The sequence below is a fragment of the Anser brachyrhynchus genome, assembly GCF_964034855.1.
Source record: "Anser brachyrhynchus genome assembly, chromosome: 6".
In the NCBI taxonomy this organism is placed as follows: domain Eukaryota; kingdom Metazoa; phylum Chordata; class Aves; order Anseriformes; family Anatidae; genus Anser; species Anser brachyrhynchus.
The window spans coordinates 26,603,846-26,614,019 of NC_137700.1; the positions used below are offsets into that span (position 1 = coordinate 26,603,846).

At 43.1% G+C, this 10,174-nt stretch overlaps 1 protein-coding gene across 8 annotated transcripts in view; it reads right to left on the bottom strand.

The window, feature by feature from the left end:
- ERCC6 (ERCC excision repair 6, chromatin remodeling factor) overlaps positions 1-4,157 on the bottom strand; it is a 50,165-nt gene extending 46,008 nt beyond the window's left edge. The window contains exons 1-3 of one of the 8 annotated variants that reach the window (XM_080598640.1): positions 2,964-3,079; positions 2,326-2,421; positions 1,509-1,942 (exon numbers count right to left, since the gene is read on the bottom strand). In XM_080598640.1, the coding sequence (XP_080454766.1) occupies positions 1,509-1,942; positions 2,326-2,349 (458 nt within the window). In that variant the 5' untranslated portion in view covers positions 2,350-2,421; positions 2,964-3,079. The other 7 variants (XM_080598637.1, XM_080598638.1, XM_080598639.1 and 4 more) reach the window with 7 other exon arrangements.
- Positions 4,158-10,174: the final 6,017 nt, after the last annotated feature.

A 10,174-nucleotide genomic window follows, 5' to 3' on the forward strand; every position in this document is an offset into this window, starting at 1 on the left:
ATCTGTTACTGCTGCTGAATTTGTTTGCAAGAATGAGGTACCGCCCCACTGTCAGAAGCAATAAGCCTGTGCTTGTTGACTGAAACAGCAGAATATTTAATAAAGATATACAAATAAGCATCTCAAAGCATTATGAAAAACATCATAGAAAACTTAACAACACCTGTAAAGCAGCCGTAATTCCCCTTGTATGCAAAGAAATGCACTATATAGCTTCCTTAATTGTTAGATCACTTACCTCTTCAGCTTTAATCTGGACTCTACCACTGATGTCCTAGGAGATGCGTTCTGCCAGCTATCAGTGCTGTCTGCACACCTTCAGCCTTCCATTCCCCTTCAACACTACTGAACCATCCCACTCCCCTTCTCAGTCCTCTTTTTTTTTTTTTTTTTTTTTGCTTTTAGGTACAGCATCCTTTTGCAGATGGTGTCCGACCTATTGGCCTTTGCTTCCTTGGCCCAAAGGTCTCTTACCACTTACTGCTATTATCCTCTTCCACAAAGAGTTATTTAACAGAACTGCGGGATTTAACTCTAACTTTTTTCTTCTCCTTCATCTACTTACATTATGAGATAACATTCACACGAATTTTGCTTCTACTATGAACTCTATACCAACTACTCAAAAAAAAAAACACTCAGCGTTACAGGACTCTGATCAACTCTATCATGCTCTACTCACATTTTCACTTCTGTTGGTCCCTCTATTCAACAAGTCAGCTATATCTCTGCTTTTTTTCCTCAAAATCAACTTTTAGACTTGCACTCTTCTACAGCAGTGGTTCTGCAGGTCTGTGCAAACCATTTGCATCCTCATGTAAATCTAATTTTAAGACTGTACATGGAATTTGAAAATAGAGGGGTAAGAAAAAAATTATATGACACTTTTTAAAGAAAATCAAGACAATACCAAGTAACAGTGCTGGGCATCCCTCTTTCAGTGACTGGATAATCTTATTAGACTTGTGGCTCCTAGTTAAGCATTTGATTATTTGAAGGTGTCCTTAAGTACTTTGTGCAAACATTTGTTGTAAGGTTGTCTTAGATGCAGTACACTGATGTTACCAATTCATCCAAGCTATGGAAAATAACTGTAACAAGTTACAGAAAGCAACCAGAAGCGGGTAACCACATGAAGCATGCAGGACTGAAGAAGTGGTACTTTTCTGAATATTACTTTGAATAACAGAGTATAATGCAGCTCTCCACTGGCCAGGAAACAGACATGTATCTTGGCAAGGTAGGCAACAAAGCAGAAAAACAAGATGCGCTCTATGTCATATGTCTCTACTGCCTTGATGCATGACTGAACGAGTCAAATAAGAGCTATGCTTCACTGTTCTGATGTGCGTTTTTTTCTTCCAAAAGGTGGATGATTCAGAAAAGTACATGTGCTCTAGTGCTTTGAAAACACCTTTTTATGCTCTGATTTTTTAAAACATGAGATATTGGGCCTCATTTGATTGCCAGTAACAGAAAAGAACATTAAGTAAGGACACAAAACTTACCTTAAGTCATCCAGCACCGACTGATACTCCTTCTCAGCATCAGCTATTTTTGTTGCTTTGTTAGCTTCGTTAATTGCATTATCTACTTGCTGAAGAACTCCTTGCTCCAATACATCCTGGTCATAGACATCAACTCCTAAACCTTTGAGTTCAGCAGCCTGTGCGCTATAAGAAACAGACTGAATCTGCTGCCTGTTGATATGTAACAGGGGTTGTCCTCTTCTGGGCACCTCCAAAGGAACCGCCATAGAAGTGGATGGTTGGCTGGGAGAGTTGTGAATTCCAGAACTATTACCCAGGTCACTGTTGCACACGCCATTTTCTTGTTCAGTTCCTGATTCTTCAGCATTATGGAGGTGATTATTGCTTACAGTAGTACCACTGTCTTGTTCTTGAATATTGTCTGCTAGGTGGCTGTTTTCTGTTGGCATCCTCTGTTCAAAGGCAACAAAGAATGATAAGAACCACATTGTCATAAGAATATTTGCACACTTTCTCACAAAGGTTACGACCAAATAGAAGCAAAACAATATGCATATTTCTTTATAAGAAATTCTTAAACTTCTTAAAGAAGAGTACAACATGGAATAGTCCTGGAAAATGCTTGTATTAAGAAGATTGCCTGCAACTACTACTTCGTTATCAGAGAGTGAACTGAGTCTTGCCTGAACGGTCACGCTCCAGAAGACTACAACAAAACACGTGCACAGTAACAAACCCCAAAACCAAAAATACAAGTGTTCAAAACGGGATAAGACTCTAGTTTAAAAAAACACCAACCAACCAAGAAGCAAACAACAACCCCACTGACATTTACTGAGTATGTGAAACAGCCTGACATAAGTTTTCAGCGGGACGGAATGGCAAAACAGTCAAGTTGACTCTTGGAGGCAGACGTGGAGACGCGTCAAACCTAAATGGAAAAGCGGTTGTGTTTCTCTGTTTGCTGATGGTAAGAATACAGCCAGAAACCTACGTCCATCTCTTACTTTTTGACAAGACAAGAAACCACGAGGGAGAAGCCAAAGAAAGCGACTGGAGAAGAGAGAAACCTCCAGTGCTGCAACGCAAGGAAACGCAGCCAAGGGAAGACAGAGGTACCTGAACATCCGACCAGGGCGCTTGCCAGCCCAGCACCGCTGACAGCCGCCGCAGGCTGCAGCCCGAGGACCCGGCCCGGAGCAGCAGCAGCCCGCACAGGCGACGGCACACCTCGGCACAGGGACCGGGGCGCCCGGCGCTGCCGCCGCTCGCAGCCCTCCAGCCTGCGCCAGGACGCGTTTGTGCTCAGCTCCGGGCGGGCGCAGGGCGCGCTCAACTGCGCGCAGACCTTACCCATGCAGGCGGCCTTCCGCGGCCTCCCCCCGCTTCTTCCTACCGGCCCCGGGGACACGCAACGGCCCGGCCCCGCCGCCCCCGCCGGGCTCCCCCCTTACCCCCCGGCGCAGCGCTCACCTCCCCCGCCGCCGCCGCTCCGCCACCGCCAGCCGCCCACTGCCGCCGTTCTGCCGTCACTTCCTCAGCCGGCCGCGCCTGCGCCGCGCTGCCGGGCCTGCCCCGGCAGGGAGCTGTGGGGGTAGAAAGCCGTAGTAGGGGGAAGGTGTCCTTTATCTTCCTCGTGCCCTTCCGTTTTCTCCCTGATCCTCTGGCAGTGACAAAAGCAGAAAATAAAAACCTTTTGGGGGGCTCGTTGGGCTTTCTGTCCATTCTTCCCCTTCCTTCAGACTCCCCACCGCAGTGCCATGAGGGACCTGCACCCAGCTCCTCCTCTTTTGGCCAGCAGGACCGATTTACTCATTTATTTATATACTTATTTTCCTCTCAGCCTTGGGCCAACTGAGAAAGGACAAATACGTAGTAGATTTGGATATTTATTTTTTTGGTAAATACATACTGAAGCAGTTAAGAGCTGAACTCAGCTTCAGGGAACAATTTGCCATTCAGATCGACCACAGAATTTCTTTCTTCGGCTGCCCGTTAGTTGCCCTGCTCTGTGTGTACTTAGTGTCGTCTCTTTGCAGTGACTTGAAATGATGCAGATGTTTAAAGAAAAATTTTGTAAATTTTTCAGGTGTGGGTAAAAGTAAGTCACAATGCCTTATCCTTCCCACACTTAACTTCAACAAAATGCTACACACCAGCAGGGAAAGAAAGCTTGTCTGGTACTGGAAATGCATTTATAGTGCACCTTTGATCCAAACAAATCCTGGTTCTTACCAATTGGTCACCCTGCGTGTAGAAGATTGTCAAGATTGGGTTGTAGAAATGTTACAGTAGTTTAGAGGAGTAGCAAAAGTCATGTTTGTGCATGATGACATAATGTTTAATCATGAATGCTTAAGGACATAGGATGTACAGGGAGAGAAGATATTCATTAGACTTTGGTTTTTGTCTTCGTTACACCCGTTCTTTAGGGTGTACACATTGATAAGGTCACCCTTGAGCCTTCTCTTCTCGCGGCGAAGCAGTCCCAGCTCTCAGCCTTTCCTCACAGGAGATACTCCAGTCCTTCAGCCATCTCCTTCACGGCCCTTCGCTGGACACTCTCTAGTGGCTCCATGATGTCTCTTGTACTGGGAAAGTCCTAGTCTCTATAGGCAATTGTTGTCTGACATTTTCTCAACCATGTTTCTACAGCGTGTTGATGGAGCTGCGTTTTACCACTGCTGTGGTAAAACTCTGTTGATAAATGAAGTGCCGAGTGATTCAAGCATTTCAAATGTCCTTGAAACATTTTTGACAAATTTGTCGCATATCTAACACACCCACAGAGTCCCTACACATAAGTTCCAAGAGTAGGAGTTCTGTTGCTTTTTCTCATAAATCACCAGCACTGACAGCTGCATAAAAAAAATATTACATCCTACTGAGTTTCCACGTGCCCGCTCTATGTGAAATTAAACCATTTCCTTTAGTAGCCACTGGTGTCAAGCTTGAATGAATAACTCTCTTGAATGAATAACTCTCAAAGTTGCTGTTGGCCTGGCTTTATCCTGAAAAAAGATTACAAGACCTTGACTGAAGATGTTCCTTTCCCATCCTTCTATTCCCTTATTCCATCCTGTTCCCAATCTCCGGAATTCTCCGGAATTCGACAGAACCGGTCATTTAAGGTCTATAAGGCCAAGACCTGAAAGGTCAGCAGGAAAAAAAAAAAAAAAGTGCTTAATTTAAATACTCCTTTGTTTCTTTTGCTCTGAAATATGCTACTACCGCAAAAATTGTTTACTTAGCATTTAAAGACTTGAATGAGGAGGCTTATTTTTAACCTTTGTTGCCGTGTTCTAAATACAAGGAATGATGTTTTGTAATTGCTGAAACAACTGAAAATGTGGAGTGCAAAGTCTTCCAGCAGAGTGAGAAAGGCAGCAACCGGGGGACATTTAAGGACAGAGCAACATCAAACTGTTGTCAAAACTAAACTGCATCATGGAGGGGTAGGCTCAGTTCTCCAGAAACTGATTAGTGAGGGGGGAAAGACAAGTTGTCGTGGAATAATAAAATAAGAGTGTTGTATTATTTGCCAGGAGAGGAGTTTTCAAATGAAGAGCTGCTTCTTTCTCAAGCTTGAGAGGAAAATGAGTAAAGATTTTGTTATATATTAACGGATTGCTGATGTTCTTAGTATTAAGTCCAGAAGCGGGAGGCTATAATCCAACATTAAATACTATGGCTTTGAGGCAGGTACTTGCAGAACAAAACAGTTATGCTGTTGTCCTGACTAGGACTCCAAACATCCCTGGTAGAGCTTGCTCATCGAGAGCACTATTATGCTCTGTAAGTGAGGGGATATATGGTCTTTGTGAGAGTGCTCTGAAACCATGGTATAAAAATGTAGCAGGCCTTTCAGGCAGAGACTGATCACTGTCATCTGTCTGTGAAATGCCATATACGCTGGCAATGACATATAAATAATAAGCATATTAATAAACCTGTTGTGCAACTAGTCTTTTGCAAACTGAGTCATGCTCCCAGGTGGTGTGTATGTAGTCTGTTTGACTGAAGTCTGCCGAAACCAAGTCTCCCAGCAGCTGAAAATCAATGTGGTTCCATTAAAGTCATAGAAAGGATAGATTCCTATAGACCTTTGAAGTTCATTCTGTGGTGGTTCATCCTTGGTGCATTTACAACACTATGCCTTTCTTTCTCTTACCTTAACACATAGTTCTGCCTAAACAGGTGAGATCTATAGTTTTAATGTGTTCCCAACCTCAACTATTTCCTGGAGCTGTCCTCTAAAAAGGTTTTTAAAAAACTACAAAATCTGTGTTATATAACAGAATGGCTTTGAAGTTATATTTCCTATGTAGTCATTTTCACAGAGAAAATTATCCTCTCATGAACCGCAAGTTCAGTTCTGCTGTCAGCTACATACATGTGTGGTTTCTAATCCTTTCACATAGTCACTGGTGGAGTCCCATGCATCCATGTTTCTCAGTATTTTACTATAGCATTCCATTGTATCTACCTTCATTTTTTTTTTTTTACATGTAGACAACTGCTAGCTGCAGTGCAGCTACTCTGCTAAATCACTGGCAGTGTGTTTTTTTGGGCTGGACAAGTTCTGCTTGTTTGGTTAGTTTTTAAAATATTGTTAATGTAGTCCAAATCTTCACCCCTCTAGCATGAAAGCATTAATGATGACACTTAATCCTTGCTGGAGCTGGTTCTGGCAGCTTTTGATATACAGTAATTAGGCTTTTTTACTTGAACTGGTACGGCTGGCAAATTAGACTGTGTGGACCTCCTTCCTTTCTGTCAGCTTTGCAGGATTACTGGCTGGAAAGGATCCTGGCAGAGTTTGTAAAGCAAGAGCTCAGTGCTCAGCTGTCACTTCTGGTGGTCTGTGAGGACCAGCAACTAGGCTTCCAAGAAAGCTCAAACAGAATAACAACTTGGAAAGGAAGCAATTTTTTTCTGTGATTCTGAACTGGGTAATGAAAAAACAGGTTCTGTAGTCTATTGTCAATGATGAGATGGAAAGGGGCAGTGGTTTAATTTTTATTCTATCATTTTTATTCAGTTTCCTATTCTAAAATGTTATCCTGAGAGTCATGGCATGGGAATACTATAAGAAACATAGAATCATAGAATAATAAAATAGTTTTGGTTGAAAGGGACCTTAAAGACCTTCTAGTTCCAATCCCCCTGCATTGGGTAGAGACACCTCCTGCCAGACCAGGTTGCCCAAAGCCCCATCCAACCTGGCCTTGAGCACCTTCAGGGATGGGGCATCCACAGCTTCTCTGGGCAACCTGGTCCAGTGCCTCACCACTCTCTGAGTAAGGATTTTCTTCCTTATATCTAATCTAAACCTAGCCTTTTATAGTTTAAAACCATTATCCCTTGTCCTATCACTACACTCCCCAAGTCCCTCCCCAGCTTTCCTGTAGGTCCCTTTTAAGTACTAGAAGGCCTCTATGAGGTTTCACCAGAGCCTTCTCTTCTCTAGGCAAAATAATCCCCACTTTCTCAGCCTTTCTTCATAGGAGAGGTGCTCCAGCCCTTCAGTCATCTTTGTGACCCTCCTCTGGAGCCACTCCAACAGGTCCACGTTCTTCTTGTGCTGGGGACCCCAGAGCTGAACGCAGGGCTCCAGATGGGGTCTCATGAGAGCAGAGCAGAGGGGGAGAATCCCCTCCCTCGCCCTGCTGGCCATGCTGGCCATGCAGCCCAGGATATGGCGGGCTTTCTGGGCTGCAAGTGTTTGTTGCTGGTTCATGCTGAGCTTCTGATTCACTAGTACCCCCAAGCCCTTCTCCACAGGGGTGCTCTCCACCCACTCGCCACCCAGCCTATATACATGTTCCAGCAATGTACCTAACATACCCAGTAATAACCTGCTGTGTATAAAACCCTGGTTCCTAGCAGGCGATGGTCCTCTCAGGTCCCTAAGTGGCCTGGTTATGCTGTTAAGGGTGTGCCCTGCTGACACTTGGCCAAATCATCATTCTTGATTTTTTAATTAGGCCTTTCCTTCACAGATTTCAGTATATATTTTGCTAAACTGAAGACTAAGGAAGGACTTTGGGACAGGACATGATATTTATTTTGTTCTGAGGAAATCCTGTACATGAACTACAATTAATAGCAAAGGAGCCACCACACAGAAAGGCTTGACTGACCAGCCAATAAAAAGTTAATCTGAACCTTTATATTTTCAGAATTACGTGACCCCAGCATTTGAACATCTTCTTTGAGCTGTCATCACACAACTGTATACATGCATTAAGGTGATCTGAGATAGCTGAGCCTCAGGCATGCGACTGCTACTCCTATTTATGGAGCAGTCCCAGTGGTGGCAGTGCTTTGCTAAATATTTAAAGACCTTCCTTGTCCCAGAGTGCTTAGGCCTAAGATTTTCATTTATTCATAGATTCATAGAGCCTAAGGCCAGATGGGACCATTAGATCATTTTTTCTGACCTCTTCTATGACACACAGTAAAAATTCTCACTCAGTAATTCCTACATCAAGCCTGTGTCTTGGAGTGGAGGTAGCACACGTGGCTTAGCAAGACATGACATTTTGATTTCAATACACTGAACAGCAGAAAATCCGCTACAAGTCGTGGTAAGTTAATCCAGGGACTAATTCCCCTTGCTATGAAAAACACACTTCAAGTAGCCTGAAACACAGCAGATTTTAAAAAAGAAAAAAAAAAAAAAGAAAAAAAAGTGTGCTTAAATGAGAGGTTGGCCTTTTAAATAATAGTAGAGGGAAAAACTCAAATGGAATTTTAAAAGAAATCTCAAATGCAACCTTGTAAAATATTGACGCTGAATTTCAGGGGGACAAACTTTCCCTTACTTGCTTAGAGGTCTTCAGTGGCATGGACACCCATGGTTCCAGCTGGAACTTCTCTGAGCAGTTATCTGTGCTGTGCGTGTTCCTAGAAATGCTGCCACTGCAGCTGAGATGATCACCTGGGAACACTTGTCCTTCCTGAGACAACTTTTAAAAGCTGAAAATCCCAACACTATGCTAAAGGGTTCGGTTAGGCAGGTATGGAGTATTCTAGTGCACAAAGGCAGCACTGTTCTTTTAAAAAACAGATGTCAGTGGCAGATTTTAGTGCATATTGATTTAGATTCTCTAGTTTTCAGTCCTTTCTCGATGAACTATCAGCTGTGGGTCTGAGCCAACACCTTAGGAGGTTTCTGTTCTAGCGGTGAAAATGCTGTACACTGAGGCCCACTGACACTTTTAAAACAAAATGCTAACACTGTGGAGTTGTGATGGAAATAGATAATAAATGATTTAGGGGCTGCATTACTTCTCAGGAGGACACAGAATTGCTGGCAGCATTGGCAGAAATGGGAATTCCATCCACAGTAATAAAGCATCTGGATCTCTTTGTACCAGCAAGTTGAGTGGCAAGTATCTCTCAGAGCCACACCAGTGTAATAAAGCTAATATATCAACTTAAGAGAGCTGCTAAGCCCTTTGAAAATAATTGTGTAGTTGGCAAGCAACAGTAGTTTTTGCTTTTTATATTGCAGAGAAATACAACTTTTTAATCTTTTTATTGTTTTTTTTTTCTTTTTTTTTCTTTTTTTTTTCTCCCTCCTCTTCCTACTGTGGTGTATTTAAGAAATAAATAGCAGAAATCTGCTCCTAACAAATTCCAGAAGTCAAGGTTTCTCCTACTACTTTACCCTAGTTAAATTGCTCATCTGTATTTCCTCCTGGATATGTTACCACCAGGCATTGCTGGAATATATGTCCATTGCGGGACATAAAAATAAAGTTCTTGAGAATAACAGATTTTTAGGAAAACTCCATCTTTTTGCTTATCTGGGCTGCATGTTTCTGCAGGGGAAGAGAACAAGTGACTTCCTAGCCAAATCAGCTTGTAGAGGAACATTCCTGAGCTTGCAGCCAGGTCACTGGTTCATGTTTTGTCTTTGCTCTCTATCTTTTATAGCTCTCAGCACTTTTTAAGGCCCTGTATAAAAAGAAAACATATATTAGTTTTAAGTACATGCTGAGACCATGTTTGAACTCTCAAATGGTGTCAGGAAGAGAAGGGTATAGATATTCAGGTAACTCTGTCACCTCCAAAACCAGGCTGGGAGACAGACCCAATAGAGGCCATCCATCTGCCTGCTTTGACACTAGAGGGAGTCATCGCCTAAAAGAAATCACAAAGGCTTCTAAAATAGCGCAATTTGCAACGATTTATGTCTCTTGGAAAGGAACAAAACACTGATTTCTTTTTAAAGCCTCTGTTTTTATTGGAATACATTATGGGAGGCCTCATTTGTTGCCCAGAATGCTCTCGGCCAGAGTGAAATTCAACCTTCATGATGAGGCAGGCAGATTCAGCTCGCCCTGCTCTGCTTTGTCTTAGCTGGGCGCTCCCGGGAGAGCCGTATGCAGAGGGCCTGGAGGTAGTTCAGCCTCTATAAATAGCTCGTTGCTGAATTCTTGTGTGAGCAGATTTTGAAGGCTGTGCCAGAGGATAAAGACTTGTGTTGTTTTAGTTCACTTTACACTGACACACTCAAACCGATCTCCCTGTCTGGCCTCGGTTTGTACTCAAAGCAGAGGCCAAGAAGATGAGATGTCTGTGCCTCGCTCTGTATTTATTTCTCCCTAATTGCAAGACTCTACGCAAAATTATAGTGATTGACTTAATGGAGGTGGGTAGGTGGGGATTGTTGT